At 50.2% G+C, this 15,163-nt stretch overlaps 3 protein-coding genes across 14 annotated transcripts in view; 1 reads left to right on the top strand and 2 right to left on the bottom strand.

The window, feature by feature from the left end:
• Positions 1–2,192, top strand: part of CDH23 (cadherin related 23) — a 128,569-nt gene extending 126,377 nt beyond the window's left edge. For all 7 annotated transcript variants that reach the window (XM_015288246.4, XM_421595.8, XM_015288244.4 and 4 more), the window contains one exon: positions 1–2,192. In XM_015288246.4, coding sequence (XP_015143732.2) covers positions 1–321 — 321 coding nt within the window. In that variant the 3' untranslated portion in view covers positions 322–2,192.
• LOC423719 (proactivator polypeptide-like) lies at positions 1,223–10,619 on the bottom strand. 3 transcript variants are annotated; one of them, XM_015288261.4, is made up of 15 exons: positions 8,386–10,619; positions 5,266–5,390; positions 5,071–5,148; positions 4,859–4,984; positions 4,472–4,660; positions 4,199–4,342; positions 3,655–3,711; positions 3,513–3,521; positions 3,320–3,436; positions 3,169–3,246; positions 2,960–3,094; positions 2,744–2,854; positions 2,585–2,665; positions 2,407–2,502; positions 1,223–2,325 (listed from the first exon to the last, which is right to left on the bottom strand). In XM_015288261.4, the coding sequence occupies exons 1-15, from the start codon at positions 8,444–8,446 to the stop codon at positions 2,290–2,292; spliced, it is 1,443 nt and encodes a 480-aa protein (XP_015143747.2). In that variant the 5' UTR covers positions 8,447–10,619; the 3' UTR covers positions 1,223–2,289. The 3 variants fall into 3 exon arrangements, with proteins under 3 accessions (XP_015143747.2, XP_025007474.2, XP_025007473.2); XM_025151706.3 differs by having other exon boundaries at positions 2,744–3,094; positions 5,071–5,145; XM_025151705.3 differs by having other exon boundaries at positions 2,744–3,094.
• The window catches only part of PSAP (prosaposin), a 20,132-nt gene continuing 14,160 nt past the window's right edge, over positions 9,192–15,163 (bottom strand). For all 4 annotated transcript variants that reach the window (XM_015288195.4, XM_015288194.4, NM_204811.3 and 1 more), the window contains 5 exons: positions 14,867–15,053; positions 14,599–14,750; positions 13,168–13,248; positions 12,481–12,588; positions 9,192–11,486 (listed from right to left, as the gene is read on the bottom strand). In XM_015288195.4, the coding sequence (XP_015143681.2) occupies positions 11,451–11,486; positions 12,481–12,588; positions 13,168–13,248; positions 14,599–14,750; positions 14,867–15,053 (564 nt within the window). In that variant the 3' untranslated portion in view covers positions 9,192–11,450. The remainder of the gene's footprint in view (positions 11,487–12,480; positions 12,589–13,167; positions 13,249–14,598; positions 14,751–14,866; positions 15,054–15,163) is intronic.

A 15,163-nucleotide genomic window follows, 5' to 3' on the forward strand; every position in this document is an offset into this window, starting at 1 on the left:
CTCATCCAGAAGGACCTGGAGGAGGACGAGGAGCGCAGCCCCAGCCAGGGCAGCCTGCGCTTCCGGCACAAGCAGCCAGTAGAGCTGAAAGGCCCCGATGGCATCCATGTGGTGCACGGCAGTACAGGTACACTGCTGGCCTCTGACCTCAACAGCCTCCCTGAGGATGACCAGAAGGTGCTGGGGCGCTCACTGGAGACTCTAACTGCCGACTGCGGGGCTTATGACCACAACGCCCGCACCGAGTCGGCCAAGTCTACCCCCCTGCACAAGATGCGGGAGGTGATCATGGAGAGCCCACTGGAGATCACTGAGCTATGACCAGCAGCACCACCCAGGCCAGCCAGGGATGGCGGGGGACGTTCACAGAGCTGGGGGGCAGCGGGTACTGGGGATCTGAGACCGGCACTCAGTCCCCTTTCCACCTATCCCTGCATTTCAACCCAGCAGCCTTGAAGAGCTGGGCCCTGGGAGAGGGCTCTCAGGACTGATCTGCCCTTCCTTGCGTGTCACTGAATCATTAAATCATTCATTTTTTTTATTAAAAAAACTTTTTTTTTTTTAAATAATGCTGAGTGAATGCAATGAACTCAAGCGTTATGAGGCTGGATGGGGTGAAGGCAACCCAAAGGCAGCACAGCCACGGCAAGGCGTCCCCCACACAAACTGATGCTGGGACCAAAGCCCATTGCACCTCAACCGTGGGCACCTGGGCCTGGGTGAGCACACATGGCCCAAGCCCACCCAGCATTACTGCTTGTTGTCACCTTTCCAGCAGGGAAAGACCCAACCGAAGACATTTCTCCATTTTGCTGGCTTTACCAAAACGTGTTACGACGTGGAAAAAAGAGAGAGACTGACAATAGCGGGCTTCTGGCTGTCAAGTGTTTGTGTGTACCCCTTTCCCCTCACCCTCCCCCTCTCTTTGGCTCTTGGGTTTGTTCGTCTGGAGGTTGTTTCCAACCGTAACCTTGTCGAGAGTTTGGGGAATGGTCTGTTACAGGAATCAGAAATACACTCCTTATGGCTTTGGTTAAGCTGTCTGTCATTCTTCCTCCTGGCCACGCAAACAAGATCACTGTCCCATGGCCACCTTTTGAAAAGAAAACCTTTTAATTCCTTTAATTCACCCATCCACCCACCCTTACAGGCCAGTTTTGGGGTGAAACATGACATCCCCCAAGCATCACCACAGTGCATAGAGGAGAAGGGAGACGAGAGCCAGGCTGATGGAGGTATTTATTAGTGGTGCAATCAGGACAAGCAGCACACCACTGCCTCATCGCCACACTTTGGCATCAGGATCCCCTGCAAAGGATGTTTGCTGGGAAGGAAACCCCAACCTCATGCATTTGTGTGTTCATGGGATGCCCACACTATATATGTATATTCCAGCAAGGCTCCCGTGCCAGTGGATTGAAGGTGACCCCATGTTGCATCCCACGCCCAGGGCTGGGGATACCAGCCCATGCCTCCTGGAAGCCAGGGAACCCCACATCCCAGCCCTGCAGTGCTGGGTTTGCATCCTTCTGCAGGCTGTGTCCATCCAGACAAAGCAGCAGGGTCAGGGCAGTGTCTATCTATCTATATATACATAAATATATATATGTGTATATACATATACACATATACATGCATGCATATGTGTATATACACACACACACACATAGCACATATGCATATATATACATAAACATATGTAATACATCTATATATATATAAAAACACACGTGCATGTTTCTAACCCAGTCTATGTCTCCTCCTTCCCCCCTGCAACATTCATCAACTGCAGAAGTCATGCGAAGCCAGGCAGATGGAATCTGCTTTGTTTCTTTAACTGGTGACCATGGGAAAAAATAAAATTAAAAAGCTGCCCCAGCTGGGACCGAGACAAGCAAAGCTCTTGCCAAAAATCACGTGGGACCCGTGATGAGAGAGCACCAGCAAACTGGGACCAGCGCTGCAGCAGCAGAGCCCATCCCAGTCCACGGAGCGGCTCCGATCAAGGCTTTGGTGTCGGTTCTGGGTGGGATGCAAAAGGGGATGACCAAAGGTCTTCACTCAGTGGGTAGCGTGATGGGGGGATGTTGAAACAAGACTACCACTGAGCTCCCAGTCCCAACAACAAGACAAAATCCCTTAACCTGATCCAAAAATCCAAGCCCCGGGGGTGGAAAAGAAGGCAGAGTGGGCTGGAGTGCCCCAGAGCCCGGCAGGAACCCTCCAGGACACCCCATCCCTGGTGCTACGGCCGCATCCCAAGGAGGGGGGTCTGGGGTGGAGATGCTCCTAGTTCCACACATGCTGCCTGCAGTGCTCCACGGCCTGTGGGGAGAGATGAGGCAGATGGGAGCTGCACCGCTGCAGGGCGTGTGGCAGGGCAGGAGGACTGCTGCTGTCACTTACGTCACACTTGGTGGCCGTGGCCATGCTGATGCACCAGTAGTCGGGTCCCTGGGCGCAGGGGACTGAGGTCAGCTCTGAGTCACAAGCTCGGATTTTCTGCCAAAGGGGAAATAGGGGAGGAGTGAGGTTGTGCCCTGAAAGCCATCAGTCCCACCACAACCTGTGGGTTTGCACTCACAGTGCAGACAAAGTCAGGGTCCATCATCTGCACAAGGAGCCGCACGGCCGCTGGCTCATACTGCACCACCAGCGCCTCGCACTGCAGGAGAGAGGGGTCGGGGTGAGCCTTGTGCTGGGGTGGGGGGTTGGGGACTCCCCTGGGCACAGCCCCACTGACCGTGCTTGTGAGCGGGCCGGGCAGCAGCTCACAGGCCTTTTCCAGCACATCACCCAGTTCTGTCAGCGTCTCATTCTTCAGCAGCTCGTTATCCAGGTAGCTGATGAGGATCTGGCAGACGTTGCAGAAGGCTCCAGCAGCTGGCTCCAGTGCTGCTCTCAGCTCTGCCCCCTGGGCCACCCCCCAGTGCGGGCAGATGTGCAGCATGGTGCATACAGCCTGCGGGTCGGTGGCCTCCAGCAGCATGATGACCACTGCCTTGCCATACGAATCCACAAAGTCCTTGCACTGCCCGATGACACTGTGCGGCAGCATGTAGCACACCTTCTCGATGTCGTTCACCAGCTGCTCCTGTTGGGTGCAGAGGGGGTGATGCTACAGGGAACTCCCCTTGCTGCCCACAGCCCCCCACGGCCCCTGCTCACCTCCGTCATGTTGTTCTCCAGGAGGCTCTCGGCCGTCCGCACAGCAAACTCGCACATCTCACACAGTGGCGTGGCCTCCTGGGAGGGAGAGAAAAGGGCTACGTTGCATTGACCCTATCCACCCTTAGTGGCAGAGGGGACGGGGCCATACCGTATTGGAGAACAGCGTGCCCAGGAGCTGGGCCATCTTCTCAGAGAGCAGCGTGTGCAGGGGTCCCGGCTCTGCTGTCGGGCAGAGCTCCAGCATGCCGCAGAGCTCCCGCGGGTCCTGCAGAGACATAGTTTACATTCAGCCCATGGACCTGTGCTGGCCCTACTGGGCTGTTGGTGGGCATCTCGCTTACCTCAGCCAGCTGGAGGTGGGAAGGTGGAGGGTGGAGAGAAAAAAAAAAACAACGATCATTAAAAACTGAATTGCAACAGTGAGAGCAATCCAGAAAGTTGTAGAAGTAAAAGGAAGCACTGGGGAGGAGCTCTCATGCTTACCAAGTGCCGGAGCATCCATGTAGCTGTGTCTGCATACTTGGCCAGGTAGTAATTGCACTGCGTAGGGAGAGCATAGGATCATAGAATCACTCAGGTTGAAAAAGCCCTCTCAGGTCACTCAGCCTAACCCCAGCCCACCCCGACCTGCCCACATCCCTCAGTGCCACATCTCCACAGCTCTGGAACACCTCCTTTTCTTCCATGAAGCTTTCCAGCCACTCTGCCCCAAGCCTGTAGCGTTGCCTGGGGTTGTTGCTTGACCCGGTCCTTGGTCTTATTGAACTTCATCCCATTGGCCTCAGTCCAATATCCAGACTGTCCAGGTCCCTCTGTAGTGCCTTCCTACCCCCATGCAGATTGACACTTCCTCCCAACTTGGCGTCATCTGCAAACTTACTGAGGATGCACTCAATGCCCTCATCCAGGTCATCAATAAAGATATCAAACAGGACTGGCTCCAAGATGGGGCACAGTGACCACCACTGCCCTCTGCCACCTCCCAGCCTCAGCAACCACCAGGATGTTCCTGACACAGCAACATTACCCTCTGTGCCAGGACGGGCCCCAGGCCCTCACACTCCTCCTTGGCACGGGCCACCAGCGAGCGGGCAGTGGTGGCCCCATTGCTCAGCTCCAACTGCACAGCTGCCACCAGCCGGGCGCAGTCCTCACACAGGTCCCCACTGTCCTGCAGGATGATAGTAATACAACTCAATGTCAAACCCAGTCTTGCTCCAGGACCCTCATTAACCCAAAGCACCAAATGGTAGAACAGCATTGATAAGCGGGTTATTAAGAGAGGGGCAGTTATCGGTACCTGGGAATGCGGCAGGTCCTGGGGCTGGAGCAGGAGCGGGACACCGTTGATGAAGGGCACAGACAGTTGGGCCAAGTCCTGCGCAGGGTCAGCAGGGGTTGACGGCTGTTCCTGGAACTTCAGAGCCCCTTCACGCCCCACCCGGGGCTGACACAACTTGATAGTGCCACACACCACCTTTGGGTCTGACTGTGGGAGTGAGGTAGCAGGCTGGGGCCATCACCATATCAACATTTATCCGCACACCAAAGCATCATTCCTATTCCCATCCCCTTCCTACAGAGCCACAGCCTCCCATATAATTACAGGGCTGTATACCCCCACCATGCTCTCCCACATCATGTATCTCAAGGAGTTTCCCTGCTGCAGAGGTCCCTGGGCTGTTACCAGCACTTGCTTGCCCAGTTGGGCCAGGATGAGGACTCCGGTGTCCACCATCTTCTTGCACTTGACTGACCAGTCCTGGAAGGGCAGATACTGGCATCTCTTATCCAAGAAGAGCCGCAGCTTTTCCTAGAGGAGAAGGGAAGCACTCAGGGCTGGGATGGCCCTACAAACACATGGGGAGACATCAGTCCATGCTCCCGGTGAGGACCCACCTCAGTGCAGTTGTCCTGCAGGATCTTCCCCATCATGGACACCACCACCTGGCACAGGTGGCATGGGATCCCTTTCTGCTGAGATAGAGAACACATCAGAATGCTACCATGGCACCAGACCCTCTACATCCTCACCACTTCCCACCCCTGGGTTAGGGGCAGGTCAATACCACGCATTCTCCCAGTTGCAGTTACCCCTATTGCTTGGTCCCAAAGAGTGAGCCGGCACAGCTCCAGCACCCCACACTTGGCCGCCGTCCCCACATCACGGCACCAATCCTCTGGCTGCTCACCACACTCAGGGAGGGGGCTGGCCCCAGCTGGAGGAGGAGAGGGAAACATCAGCACCCAGATGCACACATGGAAACCTGACCCCTGACCCATGGACTGTCACCCTGCAACACACAAGCCTCCCATCCCCTCTCCTTGCATGCCATTGCATTTCATCCCATCCCATCTCATCCCACCCCATTCCATCACATCTCATCACATTTCATCCCATCCCATCTCTTCCCATCCCAACTCATCCCACCCCATTCCATCACATCCCATCACATTTCATCTCTTCCCATCCCATTGTTTCCCCTTCCATCTCATTCCATTCTATCTCACTGCATCCCATCTCATCCAATCCCGTGCCACTCCATCTTACCCATCGCATCTCAACCATCTCACCAGATTTCATCTCATCTCTTCTCACCCCATTCCATCCCATCGCATGTCATTGCTTCCCATTTCATACCATTCCATTCCATCCTAACTTATCACTTCCCATTCCATCACAACCCCTTTCATACCATCACATTCTGTCTCACCCCATCCCATCCATCTCATCTCTTTCTATTCCATCCAATCTCATCCCCAGCTGCTAAGGCAGCAAGGAGTGATGCTGTGCTGCTCCTTCCTCCTGCCCTGACTCGCCTCAGCTTTCACAACAGCATCATTTACTATTATTTTATCTCTGCCACGTGCTGCTCATGCAGCCCCAACTCTGCCTCCTTCTCCTTTTGCAACATCATTTATGCAACATCATTGTCCTCGATAAGGACAGGCACACATCACAGCAGCTTCCTCCCATCTTAAAATCACAGCAAATGTGAGGCACCCACAGCCTGGAAGGCTGAATACACCTGGTAAGGCGTCACTGTAAGGAAAGCACTCATAAATCTTGCAAAATTAATAATCCGGGGGTGACAGCGTCACTCGCTCAGGCCAGGCATGGTGTAATGCCACCTGATAAGCACCTCCCAGCATCGGTGTTTAATTGCCACCTCCACATGTCAGGATGTAGTTTGTGCAAGTGCGACGGGGCAAGCAGCATCCCTCCACAGGCTGCATCTGCAGCAAAAGTGCTAGCACAGCTCTCTGCGTTGCTGCTGGGCTGCCCCAGGGCAGGGCGGGGCCCACGGGGACTGTTGCCATGGAATAGTCCCACACAGGCACACGCTCACTGCATCAGCTGATATAGGTACAGCAACGGTGTGTTGAACAGGAACAGCAAGGCAGACAAGAGCTAAGGGGCAGCCCCATTTAAAAGAAAAGAGACAAAGCATTGTGACCTGGAGCATGCTTCTGAGCTTACTATATATAAAAATATCTATTTCTGAAATGCACGTATTTATGGCAGAAAAAGGAGCGTCGCTACTTTCCCCTAGTGAAACTTACCCTTTATTTTATTTTAAGCCAGCTCTCCCTTTCTACGCTTTGATGAAGGAAAACAGGCTTGCACATAGAATTATGATGCTAGGGTTAGGAAATAGGGGTGAGCAGCCCCAACAAGAAGGGGCCTGTGACTCCATTCCCACCTGCCACATCCTCCCAGATTGGACAGCTGTCCACTTTAATCACTGTTTTCATGGATGTTGGGTCACCTGCTCACCCTGTGAGATGCTGAGTAAGCACGGAAGGGGTTGCACGCACTGCACAACCCAAAAATGCTGAGTGTGCACGGTGGGGTGGCCCAGCTTAACCCACAGACACAGCCCTGCCTAATCTAACAGACATAAACTGCATGACCCATGGACACGGGCACCTCTACCAGCACCATGCTGGAGACCAACCACACAAATGGTCCCCAGGTGGGAACAGCCCTCTGAAGGACACGTATGGATGGGATCACTGCTGTGCCCTGAGTACGTTGCAGGGTGCGGAAGAGCGTTCCACAGCTGAGCCGGCTGAGCCCGGAGAACCGGTTGTGGTGCAAGCCTGGGGGTGGCACGTGGGCCCTGCGCCCCAGTTACCAGCCAGCAATGCACTCCCCAAATGCACCTTTTCCCCCAAACCATCCAAGGATCTGGCCAAGAAGAGGTGATGTTAACATTACTGGTGGAAAAACCCTCCAGGAAGGAGGAAATGAGGAGTTGGTGAGGATGTGGAAGGGAGAGCTGCACTCCCTTCCACCGCAGGCTGGCCCCAACATGCTGAGCACACAGGTGAATTTTCCTGCTGGTCCTGTTGCTGGTTGGGGAGCTCCCAGCAGCCCGTGCCCCCCAGCACGTCCCATGTGGGGGGTGGGGGGGAAACGCCATCGCAGTGCCAGCACTGTACAGGTTGTGGAGCCCAATAGGAGGGTGGCCATAACAAGTGCACAAAAGGTCTCGAGTTCACTTTCCTGCATCTACAGATCAATATGGCTTCCCCAAGGAATTTTCTTCTAAGTGCTTTCCCCTCCCTCCCAGCAGCAAGGATCACGAGGTACAGACCCCTCTGCTTTCTGAGAAGAGAAGCTTTGCCTAAGGGATCTCCTCCCAAAGCCCTGCTGGTGAGGGCTCCAGGAGCTCTCCAACATTCCATCCGGTAACCCAGAGCTCACCAAGACCCAGCTAGGAAGCTCAGCAGAAAAGGCTTCCTGCTTCCTACCCCCAACCCAAGAGACAGCTACGTGTGCTATTCTGGTTCCCCATATCACAAGCAATAGCTCCCACAGCACACATCCACATTCAGGCGCAGACGGCAGCAGCCAAGCTGATGAGATTCCACATTGACTCATCCTCTTCAACCTCATCTCCCCCAGTCCCCTTGAGCGCCCCTACAAAACACCAGCTCTGCTGGCTCCCACAGGAGCCATTTTCTGCCCTTAAAATTACCATTCAGGGCAAAAATCGGAACACTCCATTCCAAGTGAACAGGAGTCAAAGCACAACCCATCGGAGAGTGCCCAAAACCAGAGGACAAGGAAGCATGCTATTGAGTTTGAACCTTTCTGATCCTTTATAAGGAACACACACTCAAGATAGCTTGGAATAGTTCTGGGGTTCAGAGGCATTTTCTGGGCTCTCTTGAGGAAAGAGCCCTATGCATAAGGCCTGACCTTACCTTGGTAGTACCCCAAGCACACGGAGAGGATCAGCACCCAGCCTCCCCACTTGCTCGCCATGCTGTTCCCAAGACAGTCCTCAGTGCTGGTTACTCCCCGTGCTTCTCCCAGACTGAGGAATCTTGGAACAGCTGGGAGAAGTAGTGAGAACCGACACCTACGCACAGCAATTACCACACCCCTCTTTATGCCCTGATTATAAAATCAGCAGCAGCATGCAAGCAGAGGGAGGGACCAGAGCTGGGCAGGTATTCCCAGGAGGTCAGAACCAACCAGGCTTCATTTCACAGTGCAGAACCCACTACCAAAAGCTAGTACAGGTATTAAAGACCAGTAAGTTTAGTCAAGGGAATGAAACAATGGTGTCGTTAAGCATTTATAAGAAATATATTGCAATCAAAATAAAAACAAGAAACAAAGATGCAGGAAAGCCACACTAAATGATAGCAGGCTTCAGTGCTGACTCGCAAACAGCTCCAGCGAGAACTCCTTCCAGCCTGTGCATGGGAATTGCAACACCTTAGTGTTGCCTCACAGCAGGCATTGCGCTCATCCAGGGACGAGACCAGCAGCAGCAATCCCTGGCAAGCCCACAGCTGCCCTCCATATAAAAAGGCTTGATGGGACACGCACAATGCAATGCAAACCTGAATCCTATCATTCAGCCTCAGGATTCCTGGCATCGCCCTCCCTCTGCTGCAAAAGCTTCAAGTGACATTCTGGGACGTGCCCTCTTCTGCCTTTGAGGCAAAGGGACGCCAAGAAGATCCTTCAGGAAATAGCACACACCACAGAAACAATAGAGTTATCAGTTTACAGAGGTTTTTATTGTTCATTAAAGAAGCTTTTGTGCAAAAAAAAAAATCAAGACAATGTTCTTTAGAAAGCAACTGCACGTCCTCCCACACACGTAACTCAAGCGGGTCAGGTGCCACATTCCACAGGAAGTGAGAAAACTGAAGAGATTCCCAGCAGGAGCACAGGACTTTGCCCAGCTCACCCTGCTCTACAGGCTGCCAGCATGAGTCCTTCGCTACTAAAAAACCCACAGGAATTACAACCTTGACAGCTGATAAGAGCAAGCGTCAATCCACCCCCCTAAAAAAAAAAATTCATGTTATAGAGCATCATCCAGTTTAAAAAATCCAACGCCACACTGCGTGCTGTGGTGTGACAACCTGTACCTCTTCTGAGGCAGCCACGCTGAGGAGAGCCCATCACCTATCTGGGACACCTACCCCTGCTGGGACACACCACTGGAAGCACTGCACAAGCCTGCCAAGACAGAAAGATGCGGATATTGTACACCTTTAGAGGACTTTTTTTAAAGCAGTGAGTGCTTCAGAGCTCTGTACACAAACAGGAAAGATAAATCTGTCTCAGTATCTGTCAACACCGCCTGGACATTCAGTATGTGCAAGTAGTAAGAAAAAAGATGCAGTTGAGTGTTTTTCAATTAAATTCCATGAAAATGAGTTTGCCTGTTCCTGAAGCCCTGTTAGCAGAGCTCCCGTCTCACCTGAGGCGCTGCACAAAGAGGAGCAGTTGCCAGCACGTTCTGAACAGGACTGGAGTTTTCAAAGCTCCACACAGCCCAGCTTCTCCTTCCCAGAGGAATCTCCAGAGCTACTCTGGTGCCTTCTGAGGAGTTACCTTGTTCAGAATTTAGCACAGAAAGCCAAAAGGTCCGTCTTGAGCAACATAAGCATGATTCCCATCCTGAAAGCCCCTACCTCAACGCCCTGACTTGTTCTCAGGGTAGCAGTCTGCCTTAAAAGTCTTCTGTTCAAAAGTTCAGATAATTTCAGTGTGATGCTTTCCTTCTGCACCACTGTGAAAGGCTGCCAGGCACGCCAGCAAAGCTGTAAAATACCTGCAACAGCATTCTCACTCTCTGCTATCTCCACTTGCAACTTAGGTGCATTTCCCAATAGAAATGGGAACTCTGGGGAAAGAAGTTATACTTCAAACTACTCAGAAGGATGAATGTTACTGAGAATGGGTGGCAGCAGTGGGAACTACCTGCAAGCCTAACAGTACCTCTGAAGCTTTAGATTACTGGAATATGCCACAAGAGAAAAATCGAAAGCAAGGAATGAAACAGCATTTTACAATAAAACCATCTCCCACATATTCTGCCCACTACACTGTACAGGCTTTCATATACAGAGCCCCTGCTGACTTTTTCACCTCCATCTCCTATCAAGTTAGTTTGCTCTACCTCCTTAGCACCAGGCTGGCTGCATGTAGCAAGCATGAAGCAGAATCGCTGAGCAAGTAGGGGAAAAAAAAAAGGGGGAGGCATTCCTTAAGTGTGTCAGCATGCTTGGAAAGATTGAACTGTTATTGAACTGTTCAGGGCTCGACAAGAGAACACCCATGTTGAAGCTGAGTTGTCCAAGGAAATAAAAAGGATATGATCTAATATTGAGGGGTTTCCTTAGCTATGACAACACCACAAGTCTTAAGCGTGACCACTCAAGTGCAAATGTATCCTTTTTATATACCAGTTGCTTTGAAAGTTTGCTGGGCACACCAAGTCCCATTCCCTGCATCTGTAAAGCTTTGAAAACTCCAGCTGAAGGAATTCCACGATTCAACATTATCCCTTAGGGTTCCCCTACAGTAAGCAAAAAACTAGTATTACAGACAGATGTTAAACACAACGTATGTCATCTTCTCAAAGCTGGCTACAGAAAAATACTTAAAAGTTTACTCACTGTCTTGTTCTTTTTTAAATTAAAAGATAAGAGGCTCATTTCACCTTTCATCATTCTTCCCAGCACCTAAAAACACTTCAGCCTACCAATTAAAATCTACAACACACTGACTATTTTTAGGAGCATTATGAGTTAAACTGTACAGTCAGAAATATCTTTGTTAAGTCAACAATGAAGATCTGATCCTCCAACAGCAGCACTGCTACAGAAGAGTTACAATAAAGGAACTTGAAGGTCAAATTGTTAATGAGGCAGAGAGGAGGGACATTTAAGATACAGCTCTCCAGCCTCAGCCCACGTTTTTACGAGCCATGGCAAACTTTCAGTACTGGAAAATACTTCTTCTAGTTCCACACATGACGTCTGCAGTGATCCACAGCCTGCAGGGAAAGAAATGGGATATGTGAGTGGAAAAAAGCCTGTTAGCAAACAAGTGGGTACCTACATATACAATTAACACCTTACTCTGAACTACGATTTTGGAACAAAATCTGTTTCTTAAAATAAGTGGTTCCATAGAGGACTATAATAAACAGTATTTCCCCCTCCCCTACTCAGAAGCTTCAGGAAATGATCCTCTGTCTTCAAGGCCTGACAGAGAAAGCATCAACCTACAACAATACTGAAAGCCAACTTTCAGAGCCTGATCACAGATTGTGACGTGGCTTTATGGTTCTTGGAACACAGACTAAATATAAAGCTCACACTGCAGCTTACTATGGATTCCTATTCATTCTCCCATGAAAAAAAGGTTTGAGGGAACTGGGCTTGTTTAGCTTGGAGAAGAAAAGGCTCTGGGGAGACCTCACTGTGGCCTTCCAATATTTGAAGAGAGCGTATAAACAAGAGGAGGTATGTCTGTTTGCGAGGGTGGATAGTGATAGGACAGGGGGAATGGTTTTAAACTAAGACGGGAGGTTTAGGTTAGATATTAGGACGATGTTTTTCCACTTAGAGGGTGGTGACGCACTGGAGCATGTTGCCTAAGGAGGTTGTGGATGCCCCATCCCTGGAGGCATTCAAGGCCAGGCTGGATGTGGCTCTGGGCAGCCTGGTCTGGTGGTTGGCGACCCTGCACATGGCAGGGGGGTTGAAACTAGATGATCATTGTAGTCCTTTTCAACCCAGGCCATTCTGTGATTCTACGATTCCAAAATGCTTGCAGAGTAGTAAATAGGAGGGAATAGGGGAGGAACAGTGTTCTTTGAGAAAACTAAGGGCTATGGAAGAACCTCTAATCAAACTCAACCACCTCTAGATGGTACCCACCTGGGAATTCACCCACTTAGTGTGCTAGAGAAGCTGGCAAATTAGTTTTTAAGGAGGTTATCAAAGACCGATTGGAAATGCAAGGTAGAATTCTGTTTTACGTACGTTGCACTGAGCAGCAGTCTCCATATTCTTACACCAGTAACCTGGACCCCAAACACAAGCATCTTCCCCTAGGAGAGGCTTTTTAGCTGCTCCACAGACTCCTAGTTTCTGTGGAAAGAACAACAGCAGTCAGTATGTATTAGCCCCAAAACATTCTGACTCCAGCCTTATGTCTGAGCTTCTACCTAACAAAGTGCAAGAGCCCAAGGGCAAAGCTGAGGCAGCTTCAGGAGCAAACATAGCACTGTCCTCAGCTGACAATTGCAGGCATGGTTGCAGCTGAATCAGTAGACTCAAAGCAGAAATGCAAAACCAGGAAAAATTAACTTACTACAACTTTTTCGTATTAAGTATTGTGAAACAGCTTCTAGAAAGGTATTGTTCTCAACAAACGTCATTTAACTTCCTCTCATCACATTCAGGACACACCATACTTGTTACTGAACCTTAACAGTGGATAACCACTGGCAGCTCTTTTCTTCTGTCCTTCCTTGCACAAGGCTGGCAGTCAAACAGCTGTCCATTCATTAAGCCCAAGGCCTTGCACAAGTGAATTTGCTCCAAGCATTCAGCATGCTAATTTTTATTCCAACAGAGTTTCTGCTTGCTAGACACTGAAAAGCATAGAGAAGAGTAGGCAGGACTGTATCAGAGCCCATCCTGAATAGAACTAAACACGATACTTACAGTGCAAACAAAAGTGGGATCCATCATCTCTGCCAAGAGTTGCACAACCACAGGTTCATACTGTTCCACAAACTGAACACACTGTAACAAAGCACAGGTTGAGAGATTTTTCCATTAAGGCCTTGAAAAGATCACAGTAACGCAGGGTCTTTAGGAAGCCGACCCATAATCTATTTCTCCAAGCACTCCAATAATACACTCTAAACCAATAAACCAGAGACTCAAGCTCTGCAGATCAGAAGATTTAGCATGGCACCCACCCCACAACAAAATTTTTGGTTAGTTCATACCCGCCTGTAGACACAACTGAGTATGTAGAAGGCTGTGATGAGAAAATGGTCAAAAGGAAGAGAACCAAAGCAAGACACGCTTTGATTTGTAACACTCAGTCGCTGATAGTGGAGTTCAGCAATGTCTCAGAGGGAAAGCATGCTCAAGCTGAAGACAAACATCCTGAACTGGATCGCAGCAATGTGCTAATGATGGCTCTTAAGCATATTTAGCTCAAGCAGTTACCATTCACTTTAGTAGCAGCACAAATGCTTCCCATCACTAGCAGTCAGCCCTCTAGTGGAGAGGCCAACTCTGAAGCACAGACACACTGGCACTCTCAGCAGAGACTAACGGCACCGATTAATAAGCCAACCACAGCTATTAAACAGCCTCACAGCAGTTAGCAGGAACAGCTGTTTCATGGCTACTTTAACCCTGCATATAATATGCCTGCTAAACTTATAAGCAGTTGACACTCAGCAGCCACCTAATAAGATTTCCAGGTAAACCTTGACAGCAATGGCTTAACAGGCATTGCCTTTTACTATCTGACTGGAATTATGCCAGCTTACGTCCAGTTACTTTGTTAATCCCCCTACCAGGATCCTTGTTGAGATAGGAAGGGGAAAAAGCCCTTCAGCTGCCTCCACCCACTGTTCTCAGCGGATTTCCAGGCAGACCTTTATTGACTACAAATTAGTACAACAAGCCAGTCAGTCAAGTCCTTGAAAGTCTCAATCTACTCAGTGGACTGCCCTAAGGATGTGGAATGTGAAAATCTAGTCTCCCCACACCCCTAACTCCTTCCAGTCTCTGCAGAAGGAGATTCCTCTGACTCTAACGCATGTCACACTGATCATTCTTCTAAGAAACACCCCGAGATACTACTATCCAGCCTTTCCATGTTCTCTGCTTCATTCCTCTGTTCATCTTTGACAGCCTGCCCTCCGATCAGTACAAGGCACACAGCCAGGACTGCCCAGATCAAGCCTGCTGCCCTCCACCCCCCCCAAGTTTTCTTTCCTTCTCTCTTTCTCTACTGCACATAGGAAGGATTGGGTGGCTGAACCAAGTCAGTTCCAGCTGCATGTGTGGACAGTTTATCTTCAGCCTTGGACTGTGCACAGAATTGCTTTTTAGCCTATACAGATGCTTTACCTGATCACTGACAGACTCTGGCAGGAAGTGACAGACTTTTTCAAGTAAAGCCTCAATCTCGGTTGTTGTGGCATTCTTCTCAAGTTCTTTGTCTGCATAAGCTACTATCATCTTGCAGATATCACAGAAGCCACCTGCGGGTTTCACCACAACTGAGAAAGAAAAAAAAAACACTTAGGTAGTTCCCCTAAACAGAAGAAAGGAGGCAGCACCAGACAACGGATGATAGCACATGATACTGCAACAATACTAAGTCCTCATTACCAACCTGGCTGCTGTGGAGGCTTGTTGGCTGCACAGCATTTCAGCATAACACACACAGCCTCAGGATTTGTTGCTTCCAGGAGCATGTCAATCAAAGCCTGGCCATAGACCTCTATGAAGTCCTTGCACTGGTCTTTGACACTTGCTGGGAGCAGGTAGCAGACGACCTCCATTTCATGCACAATCTCCTCCTGGAGGACAAGGAGGCATGAGTAACAAATAACAGACAGAAATCTGAATCTGTTCAAACATATTTGCTTCCTCTGTTCTAACAAAGGAGGAAAAAACCCTTGCTCTCATG

This window comes from Gallus gallus, chromosome 6, assembly GCF_016699485.2.
Source record: "Gallus gallus isolate bGalGal1 chromosome 6, bGalGal1.mat.broiler.GRCg7b, whole genome shotgun sequence".
NCBI classification, from domain to species: domain Eukaryota; kingdom Metazoa; phylum Chordata; class Aves; order Galliformes; family Phasianidae; genus Gallus; species Gallus gallus.